Source organism: Chrysemys picta, chromosome 10 (genome assembly GCF_011386835.1).
Source record: "Chrysemys picta bellii isolate R12L10 chromosome 10, ASM1138683v2, whole genome shotgun sequence".
Classification (NCBI taxonomy): Eukaryota; Metazoa; Chordata; order Testudines; family Emydidae; genus Chrysemys; species Chrysemys picta.
Window position 1 is genome coordinate 26,828,168 of NC_088800.1, and position 15,829 is coordinate 26,843,996.

Sequence of the window (15,829 nt, forward strand, 5' to 3'; positions counted from 1 at the left end):
ATGCCTGTGAGAGGTCTGCCGGTCCTGCAGCTTCGGCAGCAGGTACACTGAGGCCACAGGACTGGCGGACCTCCTGCAGGCATGCTGCAGAATCTGTGTGACCAACGGACCTCCCACAGGCGCACCGCCGAAAGCTGCCTGACTGCCGTACATGGGGTGGCAAAATACATAGAGCCGCCCCTGTACGGAGCGTAGTCTACCCTTGATGCACACAAAATACCCATTGAGCCTAGTGGGAGTCACATACACATATCAAGGAGGGAACAGACCCTGGAATTGTAGGATCTGTCCATACAATGGTCTGTTAAAGTCTCAATGGAACAGGGCCTGTTCTTAGCACTCTTTAAATATTACCAATCCTGAAACTCCCATTGAGATTCCTCTCCTTCTGGTTTCCTTTTTTCCTCTCTTCAGACTGAGAGATAAGGACCCTTCTCTGGTGGCATCAGCCTGTCGCACCTCTATTATCCCCAACTCCTGAATGATAACAGTGGTCTTTGCACATATTTGAGAGTTAGGCAAAGTCACTGTTCTGATTGGTTCAGCCCCCTTTATGTAGATTAAAACCATTCTCTTCAGAATTAACCACTTCAATAGCTTCTAGGTCACACAGATTATGGACACCAAAAAGAGACTTGTGCACCCGGTGGCTTATACTACACAATCTATCTACCCGCGTGTCCTAATTCATATCCTCACAAGCCCATAGGAAATCCTAGCAATATTTTTCCACATGTGCTTCTTGTGCCATGGTATTTGGTACAGCTGGTGTTAAGGGGAAACTGACACCTCTGCTTTGGTAGTGTGATAATATGTAGATTTAGCTGGGAAGGACAGACCATTCTGGTGTGGGTATATCCTTTCTGCTGAATGACCCGGAGAAACTTCAGTCAACAGCTTGGCTGCCATTCCCAAATATTTTCTGGACTGATATCTTACAGTAACATATTTTAGAATACACTTACCTCAGTAGATCCAGTAAAAGCAATTTTATCTATGCCAACATGAGAAGCTATTGCTGCGCCTGCAGTTGGACCAAATCCTGGCAAAATATTGATTACTCCTGGTGGAAAGCCAGCCTAGCAAAACAGAATTAGAGGAAACATGGTTTGTGAAAATTGACCAGGCAAATTAAACTAGACATGCTGTGGTAGTTCCTTAGCTGTAAGGAGAGCCAGAGACATTATTCCTATCAATTATTCTTACCTCCTTGATGAGGGCTCCCATATAAAGCGCACTGAGTGGTGTTTGCTCTGCTGGTTTAATAACTACTGTATTGCCACAGCACAGAGCTGGGGCAATCTTCCATGCAAACATCAGCAGGGGGAAGTTCCACTGTAGGAAAAAATAAAAGTTGATAGATGAAAAAATATTGCAGTGGTGCTTTGTTTTCAAGATGTCAAGCTGCTACCTCACTGATTTCTCAGGCTTATCCTCAACATAAATCTTTCCCAGCACAAAGCAAGGGTTTTTTTTAATTACCACCATTAAGAAAGAGGCAACAGTGACCTTTCAATTCTTCTTTCTCCTCTACTCAAAGAATTATAACCGCCGCCCCCTATCTTCTCAAAAAGAATTTTGGGTTATACGTCAATTTTTTTAATCAGAGCTTTTAATGTCATTGACTATTTTGCGATTGGCACCTCTTTTTTTTTCCCCCCTCAGGACAAATACCTCCTGGCTCTGTGGTGTTCAGAAAGAACTATTTTGCATCAGTGCCAGAGATTTTTATATTATAGATAGATAGATAAATTTCTAACCCTTGAATGCTTTTTAAGAAATCCATAACATTTCTAGGCAAACCCATACATAATTAACTGATGGGATTATAAGAAATAACTCCCCCCACACCTCTCCCAATATCTCTACAGTATCAGCACTCTATACTGTCTATTTATTTACTGAGGAAGTTTTAACATGTTTACAGCTCATTGCCATGGAAATAGCAGAGACAAAAAGACAGTCAGCTATCTGTGTCAGTTTCATTACAAGTTCTTGTTGAACAATTGGTATGAAACACACAAGAAAAATAGAGACAGTAAATTGGTCCAGCCAAATTATCTGCTGGTGTAAATTTGTGCGACTCCATTGACTTCAACTGAAGGATTCCAATTTACCGCAGCAGAAAATTTGGCCCATTATATTTATTTGCTGCACAAAATGGCTACGATTCCATCTGGTAGCAATCATCAAAGGTATCTGGCCTTCTGCATTTGTGCCTGATCCTGCAAACACTTATGCATGTAAGTTACTTTACTCACATGAGCAGTCCCGTTGATTTCATGTGAGTAAAGTTATTCATGGCTGCGTTTGCAGCATTGAACTCATAGCGGTAACTATAATAATCTCACTTGGAAGAAAATAGAAATATCAGTCATGAAGAGTCAGCCACTCGCTAGAAGGTGTGACTGCCTGATGCACATCAGCTGCCACTCTCATAGACCTCTCGCTAGCCCCTGGCAAGCTTGAAAAAATACACAAATGTCTTTCCTTCACCGAACACCCAATTTTTTTCCCCCTCAGTTGTTTATAAACTTTGGAGACAGAGTGATGTTTTAATTCCATCACCAGTATATAAGCCTGGGAGTAGAGACATTGGGCCAACAGTATGCTGACAGCCTGCACTTCTGTCGCCTCTTGCAGTAAAGCTCTGAAGAGTTTTATAGTGCAAAATGTGGCAGGGTGAAAATAGGCGTCTCTACTTAGGAACCTTACAAGGTCTTTCCTCATCCTTCTCCAGGAAGGTTTCGTTATGTAAGACACTAAAAATCAAAATAAATACAGCTTCAACCTACATATCTGCATAAATCATATGTAATGGATTATGTGGAAATGTGTTTGGACTGTGCTGTTAGGGCCTAATTTACAGCTGGATCCTAGCCTAGGACTTATCTACCTACTGGATCTCCTCTCTCCTTGTGTCATGATGCCACAGCTGTGATCAGCAGCGGCACCTGAGCTGGATCCCCCTTCATTTAAAAGAGAGGAGCTCAGCAATAGAGGGTTCTCCATGAGGGGATCTCAGGTCTGGGAGAAATGGGACAAACCCAAATGGCCCGGGTTTGTTAACCTTCAGGGTATACTGCAGCATTCAAGGCTACAGTGGAGGGTAGGTTTTGATGGGGGTTAGATCTGGAGCAGGGAGGGAAGTTTTGTGTAGTGCTGGCTGTTTAGTTTTATTTTTGTAATACATTGCAGGGGCCTTGGATAAGATTCCCCTTTTGTACAACTCTACATAAAGTAAATAAATCCTGCATTCTTCAGGATCTTGGGCACCTCCAGCAAAGTGTTCAGTACCCACAGCTTCCAGTGACTTAAACAGAACTTGTCAGTTGAGGGCACTGAGCAGCTCCCAGGAAGCGCCCAATGCCTTAGGAATGGGCGTTAAGGTTCTGATCCTGCAAACACCTACGCACATGCTTAACTTTGCACAAGTCTATTGCCACTGAAGTCACTCATTCCACAGAGCTGTTCATGTGACTAGAAGTTAAGAATATGTGTAGGTGTTTGCAGGATGGGGGCTTAGACTATGAGCTCCTTCCCAAGGTGTTCATACAGAGTGCCAGCCACAAGAACCACTCTTACAAAGAAATATAATAATAAATAGTAAGAGAAAAAAGGCCTGGACATTGTTAAAAAGCATCTTTTTTGGGTTTCTCTTTTTTATTGCAATTGCTGCATATTACAAACACACCCTGGCTGCTCAGGGGCTTGCGGTAGACATGAATAAAACAAAAACCAACATCAACAAAAAATTCTTGATTAGTTCCCCAATGCTTTGTAAAGGAAAAGCTTCCGCACCATATTTTAATAGCTGTACATGAGCCTCCCATTGAAATTTCTCCCAGAAACCATTAACCAGTACTTTAGAAAAGAATGCTTGTTCAATGAAGTTCCCATGCAATGTATCACAGGAGTTTGCCGAGGGTGCATACGTGGGGGCGGGGGGAGGAAAGAGTATTAAATTTAATGAAATAATAAGTGTCCTTCTCTCTTGCAACAAATACAATAAACCCTTCATGTTTTTAATAATCTGCACAATGTTAACTGTAACGACGTGTCTTCTGGAGTTTCTTCTTTTCTAAAAGCTTTATAAAAAGAAATACCAGGAAAGAACAGAATTAAAATACATAACATTGTCCCAGGAACTTGGAGGAGTCTGTTAAATTGCAGTAAAAACTAACTAAATAAAAAGTGACTGCCACAGTAAAGCATCAATTTTCCATAAGTTGTGTGAACATCCATAACCAATGACAGCATATTAACACTGTGTTTTGCTTTGCTTGTTTTAATCATGAGAATTCTATGACTTGAGAACTTAACTCCTAATACCAGAGCTAAAACCCTATTAGCGTGTTCAAATAAGCATTTGCAGAGAGACTGTTAAAGATATGTCAACAATATGAGCTCAGCTTTTTTTCGTAATGGAAAACACACATAGCTGAGGTCCATGTTTTATGTGTCTTTTAAAGAGAGCTAGTTCAAATGAAAATAAATACAAAGCACTAGCAGAGATACTCACAGGGATGATCTGTCCACACACTCCGATGGGTTCATGTCTTGTAAACGTAAAATAATCTCCATCTGAAACAGATGAGAATGGTTAGTCTCAAGAGCAGTTTGACTTGGCAGAACAAAAAAAAAGGGGCGGGGGGAGAGCTTTAAGGATCAGCCTTTGATGGCAGTAAAAGAAATAAAGTAGTCACTGAAATATCTTTCGTGAACCAGCGTGGGAAATCTGGAGCAACCCAATTGTTTGCACCACATGCAAAGGTGACATGCTTGGTTCCTTGGGAAAGAGGACAATCTGTGCACAAAGGGTGTGTCTACACTGCAATTAGACACCTGTGGCTGGCCTATGCCAGTGGACTCAGGCTTGTGGGCTTGGGCTAAGGGGCTGTTCGCTGCAGCGTGAGTTCTGGGACCCTCTCACCTTGCAGGGTTCTACAGCCTGGCTCCAGCCCAAACCCAAATGTCTACACTGCAAATAAACAGCCCCTTAGCCGGAGCTCGAATCAGCTGGCACTGGCACCCGTGGGTTTTTAATTGCAGTGTAGACATACCCACAGAGGTTTTGGCAGTGGCCTCAAAGGAAGCCACTTACTTGCCTCCAGGCTGGAAGAAGAGAAGAAAAAATTAATCCTCTGAATCACTGAGGAAGAGCTCTGTGTGGTTTGAGAGCTTGTGTCTCTCACCCAACAGAAGTTGGTCCAATAAAAGAGATTACCTCACCCACCTTGTCTCTCTGAATCACTGACAATTATTTTTAGAGCCTTGAAAACCAAGATGGCAAAAAACAAATGTGGTAGGTACCAGGCTTTAAAATGAGACCTATGCCCAGCCTGGAGGTTTCATTTAGTGGGGGGCAGGCTCCTGAGCTAAATCACTACAGTGAAGGGGGTGAAGTGACTCACTTCAAGAAGTAAACAGAAATCTGAAAGCTCCCTGATTTGGGGGTCTGATTTTTCCTCTCTGCCAACCTTTCACATTGCCCTGGTTAGAGCTGTAGGTCTCTGAGCAGGTCTGTGTCTATAGGAACACACACGTATTTACAAATATAGGCATCTGTTTATGCACCAGAATCACCTCAGCTAAATATGGGTAAGACTGGTGAGAAATGTACCTAGGCTCAATCTCAGGGGAAAAGGTGAAAATTAGAGCACGGAATGATTTGGGGAACCTGCAGCAGACTTTGGTCCCATACATCTGGTAACAATAAATAGGCTAATCCAGAAAGTTTCCTGGTTTTAAACACAGGCTTCAGCTTAGCTTTGATTAGAAACAAAAATTTTTAGTTTTACTTGTTTCTGTAAGTCTATTTCATTTTGTGTAGGGGAAACATACCCATAAAGCACTACTGTACGTTAATCAGCAGGGATTTGGCTTCAAAGTTTTCAAGAGACCAGAAACTGAATATTAGCTATAAAATAGTTATCAGCAGGCTATGTGCAACAGAGGGAGACAAAAGAGGAAAAGGGTCACACAGAGAGAGAGCGAGAGAGAGAAAGAAAGATTAATAGAATAAGAGAGAGAGAAACAGAGTGTAACACAGGGGAAGGAAGAAGAAAGATGGTTGATGAATCAGTTTGGTCTGCTTGGCCTAGACAGAAGGAAAAGAACAGGAGGAACTATAGAGACTGGGTTATATTTCAAAATAATCAAAATGCTCTATTTAGAGAATATTTTTAAAAGAATCATAGAAGTGTGAGGTGAAAATACAAGCCTATGCTCGCTAACACCAAGATAAATGGATCCTAGGCAGAAAGCCTCTGACAATATAACAGTAACAGGGCAGTAGCACCATTTGTGTTTTGGCCATCCCTGTATCATCATTATTGCACTACTTCATGGCCCATGAGGTAAAGCTGCAGTGAACCCAAACGTGGTTGCGAAGTCATCCAAATCACAGTTAATTCGATTGGACATAAAAGGCCCGTTCTTTCCTCACTCAGAGTCTTCTTCACAGTGATACCTCTGATGTTTGCAAGGCTTCTGCCAGACTCCAGAATAACAGCCCCTTTTTGACACCTACTTTAAATGTTGGTCATCCACAGACCTCACAATTCTGGTGAAATTATTGGGGATGTTTAATAACATTTCCTTCAGCCATCGCTGCAGATTTCAAATAACCCAGAGGGTGAAGGTGAAGTTGGAAATGCCAAAGGTGCATCTGTAGGCTGCCTGGTGCACACCATAAAACAAGTTTTTGCAATGGCAGAATAACTAAGTTTGATGAAGTGAGTCATTTTAACTAAACAATGATAGTTAAAAAGCCTGACTCCTTTGTGCTCAGAAACTACACAGGTAACAATGAAACTTTTAAGTTTTAATATAAACTTATAAAACTCGCAGTAATGAAAACACTGTTACTTTAAGATGGTGTGAAAATGTGCTAATTCTCACTCACTCTCCCCAGTGCTCTCCTAGTAGCTGTCAGCAGGCAGGAGACTACCCGAGTGAGGTCTGTATATCTGACACCCACACCGAGGTGACTGAAAGAAGATCCATCTATGCCAGGCACAAAGGTCTTGACTTTAATCTCTGCAGCACCTGAACCTTTCTGCAACTGCTTCAGGATTGTGAGCTGTTGTCACTTGAGACAGTTTACTCTGAATCCCCCAGGGAGGGCGAACCGGCTGACCACTAGCTCTGGCTCTAGCTCTTGTCCTGAAGGACAAGCTTCCCACTGGGATCTCCTTAAATCAGCGAAATTAGCCCTGGTGAATTAGCCCTGGTAGACAGGGCTCTGGTATGTTGTAATGCGGCTGTTATTAGACATCTTTGTGCGCATTATTAGCCCATTACTCAGCAGAAAACACATCGAGCTAGGTTTGGTGAGAAAGCAGATCCTAGCACACTCCAGGTGGACAGCTGTGAAATCCAAAAGGATCATCCCTGTTAACCAATTTCATGACTTCTAAAACAATTAATGTGTTGAAAGATACTTTATAAAGTTACCGTGATTGTGACTGTCTTGAGGGAATGACAACAGGATATGCCATTCCACATCTAGGCCACTGATTCAAATCCAGTCCAGATTAGTAGTAAATGGAAGTTGTCACTGCCTGATGTCCTTTGAGAGCTGAAGTAGGTCACCCTCTAGAGGTACGTCTACACTACCCGCCGGATCGGCGGGTAGCGATCGATCCCTGATCACTCTCCCATCGACTGCTGAACTCCACCAGTGCGAGAGGCGGAAGCAAAGTCGATGGGGGAGCCACGGCCGTCGATCCAGCGCCACGAGGACGCGAAGTAAGTAATTTTAATTTGATCTAAGATATGTTGACATCAGCTACGCTATTACCCCAGTGTAGACCAGGGCTGAGTCTCAACTGACAAGTGTCTGTATCACGAAGTTCACCACCTCATTCATTATCAATCAACTTTGTAGGCAGTAAGCAAAGAAACTGGAGATCAAATGGGTCTGGTGACTGAGAGCCCAACTGTGCACCCATTTACTCATGCTAGCGAACATCTACATGAGTCATCCCCTTGGTTTCAAATGGGACATCTTGCAGGAGTGCGTGTTCACCAGCAAGAATAAGAATTGCATATAGAGTAAGAAGGAAATGCAGGACCCTTAGAGTTGGTACCTCTAGGTCAGGGTGGAGGCATATGGCAGGACAATGTGTGAAACTTGCATTGTTGCAGTCCATACTGTAGCCATTTGGTAGATAAGGGACTTCAGCCAGGCTGCTCATCTGACACCTCTCCTATTTTTTTCTACCAAATCGTTAAGGTAAATGCAGAAAAACAAACTGAATTTGTCTCTTTTTCAAGTTGTATTAAAACAGGTTTATAGAAAAGAGCATATGTTATTTTTAAAAAAATATATCCTCAGCTGGTGTAAATTGGCCTAGCTCACTGACGTTAATAGAGCCACCAGTTCACAGCAACTGAGGATCTGGCCCAAAGATTATTGTTTTTAATTTCCCAATTAGAAAATCACGTTTATATTCAGGGATTTCTGCTTTGGTATTGGAACACCTTCCATAGGGGTATCCAAGCAGATCTCTCACAGGAGTAAAACCATGTCCTGGGTATTTAGTTTTCACATATATGGTAATGTGGCAGGTCTAATATGTAACCATATGGCTCGTATAGTGGCACATATAAAAATAAGAGACAGAGATGACAGATTCAGCCTTGGAAACGTATTGTGTGATAGCCTGGATGTAACCAGAGCAGAATTGGTCCTATAACTTGTGATGTGGCATATACTGTAGCTACAGCTATACTTTGGTCTGTAATAGCTTTATTAATCTAACAGTTTCTAGTCAGGGCCTGATTCTGCTGTCCTTGACATCAACAGTAGGGTTACCATATTTCAACAATCAAAAAAGAGGACACGGGTTGCTGCCCTAGCCCCGCCCCAGCCCCGCCCCCTCCCACTTCCCACCCTCAGAATCCCCCTACCCCCTACCTGTCCCCCCCCCCCCCCAACTGCCTCCAGGACCCCACCCCCTATCTAAGTCTCCCTGCTCCCTGTCCCCTGACTGCCCCAACCGCTCTCTACACCCCCTTCTCCCAACAGCCCCCCCCAGAACCCTCGACCAATCTAACCCCCCCGTTCCCTGTCCCTTACCTGCCCCAACCGCTCTCTACACCCCCTTCTCCCGACAGCCCCCCCAGAACCCCCGACCAATCTAACCCCCCTGTTCCCTGTCCCTTACCTGCCCCAAACGCTCTCCACACCCCCTTCTCCTGACAGCCCCCCCCAGAACCCCCGTCCAATCTAACTCTCTGTTCCCTGTCCCTTACCTGCTCCAACTGCTCTCTACACCCCCTTCTCCTGACAGCCCCCCAAGAACCCCCCGACCAATCTAACCCCCTGTTCCCTGTCCCTTGCCTGCCCCCCCCCCAGGCCGAGGGAGAGCTGCGGGCTCCACGTGCAGCCAAACAAATAAGGCCCTGCTCTGCGGGGGAGGAGGGTGCGGGGATGGGGAGGGACTCTGGCTGCTAAAGGCCCCAGTGGCTGCGAGCAGCTTTCAATCAGGCACAGCCATCCAATCAGCCGCGCCGCACTCTGCATGAGGGGAAGGGGGAAATCCCGGACATTTCTACCGTATTAGAAATCCCCCCCGAATGGCCATTTAAAGCTAAAAAAGCCGGACATGTCCGGGGAAACCCGGACGGATGGTAACCCTAATCAACAGGGTTTTGCAATAGGGAGCAAAGGGCAGGGTGGAGCCCTAACACTGAGACCAGAACAAATTTGACTCTAACGAACACTCTTCCTTCTTAGCCACCCCTATATCCAGTGCCTTCCTTCCTGTCTCTCCCTGGTCTGCAGTTGTTTTAAAGAAGAAAAACCTTGTCAAAAATAAACATCAGAGGACTGTAGGGTGTCTAATTCATTATCACATTTAACAGACCGGGGTGGGGGAAGAAATTTAATTGGATTTTTTTGTGGTTTTATTGTCATGTCTGATTTCCTTTGACAAGTTGACTGTAACTATGTAAACAGTCATCCCTCGGTAACTCCATCTTTAGGCTGGCATAACTAACTTTACACTGGTGTAACTCTACTGATAGCCATGAGTTTACCAGAGAAACACATGGGTGAATCAGATTCAGGGAGAAAATCCTTGCTAGCTAAAAAGGGCCAAATTGCACCCTCAGAAATTGCAATTTCACCCATTTTTGTCTGGAAAATCCCACGTTTGCACAAGGATATGGATATCAGTAATTGTGCAGGCCATTGTGGTTTGCATTTAGGGAGGCTTGCTGAAAATGTGGCCTCAGGAACTCAGACCACTTCACTAACAAACTCAGTTTTACAGCTGCTTTCCTGCAGTGCTTTGGTTGTTTGCATTTTTAAGGACTGGAATAAACAGAGTATTTGTTCTCCCGAGTTGGCAATGCCTTTTACCCAGTGACTTAACTTCTGTATTCCTGCTGGGCTCATATGTGAGGAGGAGGCATTCACTGACAAGGGAAGAAGGGATTAGGGAGCAGGAAATTTGCTGAATATATGAATGTATGGTGTGCTCTGCACTATTGCTTGTGTCAATTTTAAGTGAAAGCAGGACACAAAGAATTTGGTGGCAATATTTTCTTTAGTCTTTACAGAAGAGCTTTTACTCAATGTTACAGTGCCATTTCTTTAGTGAAAATACACTGACTCATAGACTTTAAGGCCACAAGGGACTGTCATGGATCATCTAGTCTGACCTACACATAGCAAGCCCCAGAACCTAACCCACCTACTCCTGTCACAGACCCATAGCTTCTGGCTGAGTTACTGATGTCCTCAAATTGTGATTTAAAGACTTCAGGTTACGAAGATTCAACCATTTACTCTAGTTCAAACCAGCAAGTGACTCATGCCCCATGCTGCAGAAGAAGGTGAAAATTCCCAGGGTCCCCACTAATCTGATTTTGGAGAAAATTCCTTCCCTACTCCAAATATGGTGATCAGTTAGATTCTGAGCATGTGAGTGAGACCCACCAGCCAGATACCTGGGAAAGTATTCTCTGTAGTAACTCAGAGCCCTCCCCATCTAATGTCCCATCTCCAACCACTGCAGATATTTGCTAATCGCAGTCGTGGATAGGCCATATTCCATTGTAGGCAATCTCATTGTAGACCATAGATTAGTATGCTTTCAATAGAAAATGGAAAGGGAGTGGGTTGTCAGCTAAAAATGAAAGCTAAGAAAACTCAGCTACATTTTCTTACCTCTTTACTAAAATAGAAGAGCAGAATAACTTCTCCCCACCACTTATGCCCCAGCTTTTCTCCCACACACATTATTAACTACTGATCCCACTGTACATCAGAAGGAAGCAGATTCCATAAAAAAAAAGTATCTTGTATTTATGGATGTTTCTCTTTAATGAAATTACAAACTCTCTCAAGGTATCTGTGAATTTGAATCCAGTTTGAATAACAAGTAAAATGAGTTGGATAGTCACATCCTGGTGCATGCTGGATATTACTAATGCCCATTTTAAACCACACAAATGAGCACAACTAAGGCTACAAATTTGGAAAAGCAGGGGCAATAGGGGTGAAAAGTAAGGAGTAGCTTCAGTCGGAGAGCTACATGAAGGATTATGCACAGAATTTGCCCAAATTATGCCTATATTTTCAAATGCATCAGGGTGCATAATATCCATCTTGACAATTATATTTATATTTAAATATAGCTATCAAAAGCTATCTGTAGTTTACTTCATGGTACACATACATAGGGGTCCAAACATTCCTTTGGATGTGCATGTGAAGCTTTCCATTGACTTTAATCACAGTAAGTGATCTAGTTATCTAGTCCATCCCAGTGACAGTTTAATATTGTACTCAACAGCATATTATCTAGTGCTTTTTCCAATCTGATTTTAAGTAATCCAATTGTAGGGCTTCCTCCACCTTTTACAAGAGGTTATTCCATAATCTAATAGGTCTCATGGGTGCTCCATTTTGCCCAAGTGTTTGTGTAGATATTTAAATAAAATTCCAAAGAAGAATCATATTGCAGGTAGAATCTGCTGCTTCTGTGAATTCTACTTACCCACAGGAATGGTCATTCCATGAATCTTGTCTGCCCAACCTGCGTAATACCTCAGCGTTTTGATGACTCCCTGAAGATCTACATAGAAAGCCTGCAGAAAGGGTTTGCCACTATTCAGCGATTCCATGGTCTGGAGGACAAGAGCAAAGTAGCACATCAGGCTATGCAGAGTGCAATACTCCAACCACTCATGTAATGACACTAGTGACAGACGAGTAGTAATGAGGATCAAACCAGGCTTCCCCCAACATCAGGAACTTCACAATAGCTATTAAGATCCCTTTTTACTGCTACTGTTTTGTTTTTTTGTGGGGGGGGGGATGGGGGGTGGCAATAATATTAGGAACAACGACTTCTCAAGAGTTGCATGGTGAAACTTTTGTTGAATATTTCAACTGATCTGAAACATACAGAATTTTTCTTGAAAAATCCTAGTAATTTTAAAAGTCCCTAAAACCCCTATGATTTTAAGAGTAAGTATGTGTGTGTGTGTGTGTATGTGTGTGTGTGTGTGTGTGTGTGTGTGTGCACTTAATAGTCACTGTGTTTAGTTCAAATACATAAACACAACATTTCTTTAATCAGGAGCCAAGATAAAAATGCCTGTCAAACTAGGATCTGCTATGTTCATGATAACAGCTGAGAATGGGCTCTTTGTAACCCTACATTAACTATCTCACTTCGTAGAGAGCAGAACTGACGTATTCCTCTTTATAAAATCGATGTGAATATAAAATTTTCTATAAATGGCTGCCAAGACCCCTGTTGAGGCCTGGGATATCTATAGTGTACAGCCAGCGTATTTATTACCATCAAATAAACAAGCTCTCCTCTAGGGAAGATCATAATTTAACAAGCTAAGGGCTTTATTTTTAATTCAGTTTTCCCATTGACAACAGTATCTTTTTAGGCATCCTCTTAAGAGTCCTTAAGATTGTTTAGTGAAAAGAATCCAATAAAATTTCCTTAGATGTTGAGTAGCTTAACTAACTTTCAGCTGTTAGTATTATCTAATAGAAATTGTTATGAATGGGCACAGTGGAGATAAGATAGCAGGTATAACACATACAGATACAGACCATAAATGTAATTTGTATACAGAAGAGTAGGGGCCTAATTCTGCACTGACTTACATCCCAAACTGAAGTCAGCAGCATTGCCTGTGATGCAATTCAGCAAAGAATTTGGCTCTAGACATACAACTCAAACGACAGGAATAGTGAGCTTGGTTTGTTGTCCACTTCCTTTTCCCCATGGCGATTTTACAGCATACATTGGTGGTAACATGATTTAAGTGTTGACAAAGCTGGAATTAAGATGTTCACCAGCTTAGTTCCAAAGCACTTGACATGCAGAAAATGACATTAACAATGCTGCAGTTTATTAGCTTAATGTATGTGCTAAATAGCATAATTTCTAAACTGCATTACTGGTTCACTACTGCATAGCATTTCATCTATCCTTTTATTAATTATTACCGCACAATTGGATTTATGCATTTTTCCATTTTTTAAATTTTAGAACATAACACAAAGTTACGAATACACATGTAATCCACACACTTCCTGGGTGTGGTGTTCTGTCCCATCTAGTGGCACCAAAACCACTTAAAGAGAGAGAGTTAAATTAGTCTGCTCTACAGCCTTAGTTAATAGCCAAAGTTAGCTTTTAGATCATGCAGTAGAGGGTCATGTACTAAGTTCCAGAGGTCCCAGGTTCGATCCTGCCCGCTGATGACTGAGGTCTGTCGGCGTTACACACACACTCAGAGCCTGATCCAAAGCCCATTTGAGTCACTGGAAAACCTATTCAGACATACCGCCAATCTGACACCAATGTCACTCACATCTACACATCTATGAATTTATTTGCTCTCAGAATATAAAGCTCATACACGAAACAACTTTTGATTTCCCCCTACACCACTTACAGCTAGAATTGCTCTGTCTCTTTCAACCAAGTCTGCTAGTTTATCCAAGAGACGGCCTCTTTCCGATGCATCCATTCTCCTCCACACCGAGCCTAGAGAGAAAGCAAGGCGAGCTGCCCTCACTGCTTTGTCCGTATCAACCTGTTGAGGAGGAAGGAACAATAAAGCCCTGGGGTAAACACTGACAGAGTATTAGTTGGTATCTGAAGTTTCCGAACGGACAATATACCATAATCATACTATAGGGGCAGGGGTTAATAAAAGATTGGTCTATCATCAGTGGGGATTCTGGAGTGGACTAGTAAGAGGTATAGGTTTTGGTCCAGTGTACATTTGTAACCATATCACAGGGATACTTTACCTTGTCAGCTTCCTGGATCTCACAGATCTGCTCTCCTGTTGATGGATTATACACTGGGAATATGTTCCCACTCTCAGAATTTTGCCACTCATTATTTATGAAAATCTAAAAAGGGGAAGAAGAAGAAAAGGCACTTTAAAGCTTTGAATCATTCTGTAGGTACCAGTCATTTAGCAAGTAGCATTTTACTCATATGAGAACCTCACTGAAGTCACAGTAAAGTCATCAATAAAGGTCTGCAGACTCTGGCACCAAAGTGCTGAACTCATTTCTGCTTTACAATGTTCAAAAGTTAATATGAAGGGCCTGATCCTGCTGTCACTGAAGTAAGGGGCCCTAAAGCCGAGATCCTCAAAAGGTATGTAGGCTCCTCCCTTCCACTGATTTAATGGGAAGTTAGGAGCTTAAATACCTGGGAGGATCTGGGCCTAAGTGGCATGGTTGAAATTGAAATTTGAGTCACCCACAGTTCAAAAACAATTTATGGGAGCAAAACCTTGAAACTACCAGGACTAAGGCAAGATGGTGGATTAGTCACTCAAATCCCCATCTCAGCAAGTAAATGTTTTGTCACTGAAATAACCCAGTCAATATTAAGTAATCGCAAATATCACAATTCTCCAAGAGACAGTCAGTTGATTATGACCAAACTGAAAAGTTGCAACACGGAATTAAATATCTGCAAAGAACAATGAAATTACTGTTAAGTCCTGTTAATGATGATATCATCTTAATTGTCATGGACAAATCAAATGCAGATTCTAATCCTGCCAATCAGTTGCTATTTTGGCAAAGGTTCGTTACTGTGGGACTTTGTGTTGGTAACTACATAGTAGGGGTCCAAATTTCTACTGCATGACTTTGGAGAAAACAATACAAATTTTTATTAGAAAATATGAAATGCCCCCCTTACAATAAGTCACTCTAGGGGGAAGTTCTGGCCTCAGTGAAGTCAATGGAAGTTTTGCGCAGAAGTTCACCCTTACACTGGAGTGACAGGATTAAACTTCATAGGCCATTTCCTGCAAGGCAGTTTAAATTGTGTTTATAGGGTAGGCCCCTTTCTTCGGTTAAAGCACAGAAAGACCCTTATGGGCCCTTTAATCTTGCAAGAAGCTGAGTGACCCTTTGAGTCAATGGGAGTTGAGGAGGCTCAGCATCAATTCTCACTGCACATCAGGGACCAATCCTGCAAAGTGTTGAACGTCCATCCACTTCGCCAGGCGGCCTTTGATACCATGACCGATGAGGTATATGCTGTACAGAGCCATCTCTAAGCCCTGGTCTACATTGGGGGGAGGGGGGGGGAAGGGGATTGATCTAAGTTATGCAACTTCAGCTACGTGAATAATGTAGCTGAAGTCGACGTACTTAGATCGACTTACCGCGGTGTCTTCACTGTGGTGAGTCAACCGTTGCCGCTCCCCCGTCGACTCTGCTTGCACCTCTCTTGACACTGGAGTACAGGAGTCGACGGGAGAGGGCTCAGGGGTCGATTTATCGCATCTAGACTAGACGTGATAA

The 15,829-nt window shown here is 42.7% G+C and overlaps 1 protein-coding gene across 1 annotated transcript in view; it reads right to left on the bottom strand.

Annotated features, from left to right (window-relative positions):
- The window catches only part of ALDH1A2 (aldehyde dehydrogenase 1 family member A2), a 71,819-nt gene that overhangs the window by 24,583 nt on the left and 31,407 nt on the right, over positions 1 to 15,829 (bottom strand). The window contains exons 2-7 of the mRNA XM_005309389.5: positions 14,306 to 14,410; positions 13,945 to 14,085; positions 12,015 to 12,144; positions 4,523 to 4,584; positions 1,207 to 1,335; positions 966 to 1,079 (exon numbers count right to left, since the gene is read on the bottom strand). Coding sequence (XP_005309446.1) covers positions 966 to 1,079; positions 1,207 to 1,335; positions 4,523 to 4,584; positions 12,015 to 12,144; positions 13,945 to 14,085; positions 14,306 to 14,410 — 681 coding nt within the window. The remainder of the gene's footprint in view (positions 1 to 965; positions 1,080 to 1,206; positions 1,336 to 4,522; positions 4,585 to 12,014; positions 12,145 to 13,944; positions 14,086 to 14,305; positions 14,411 to 15,829) is intronic.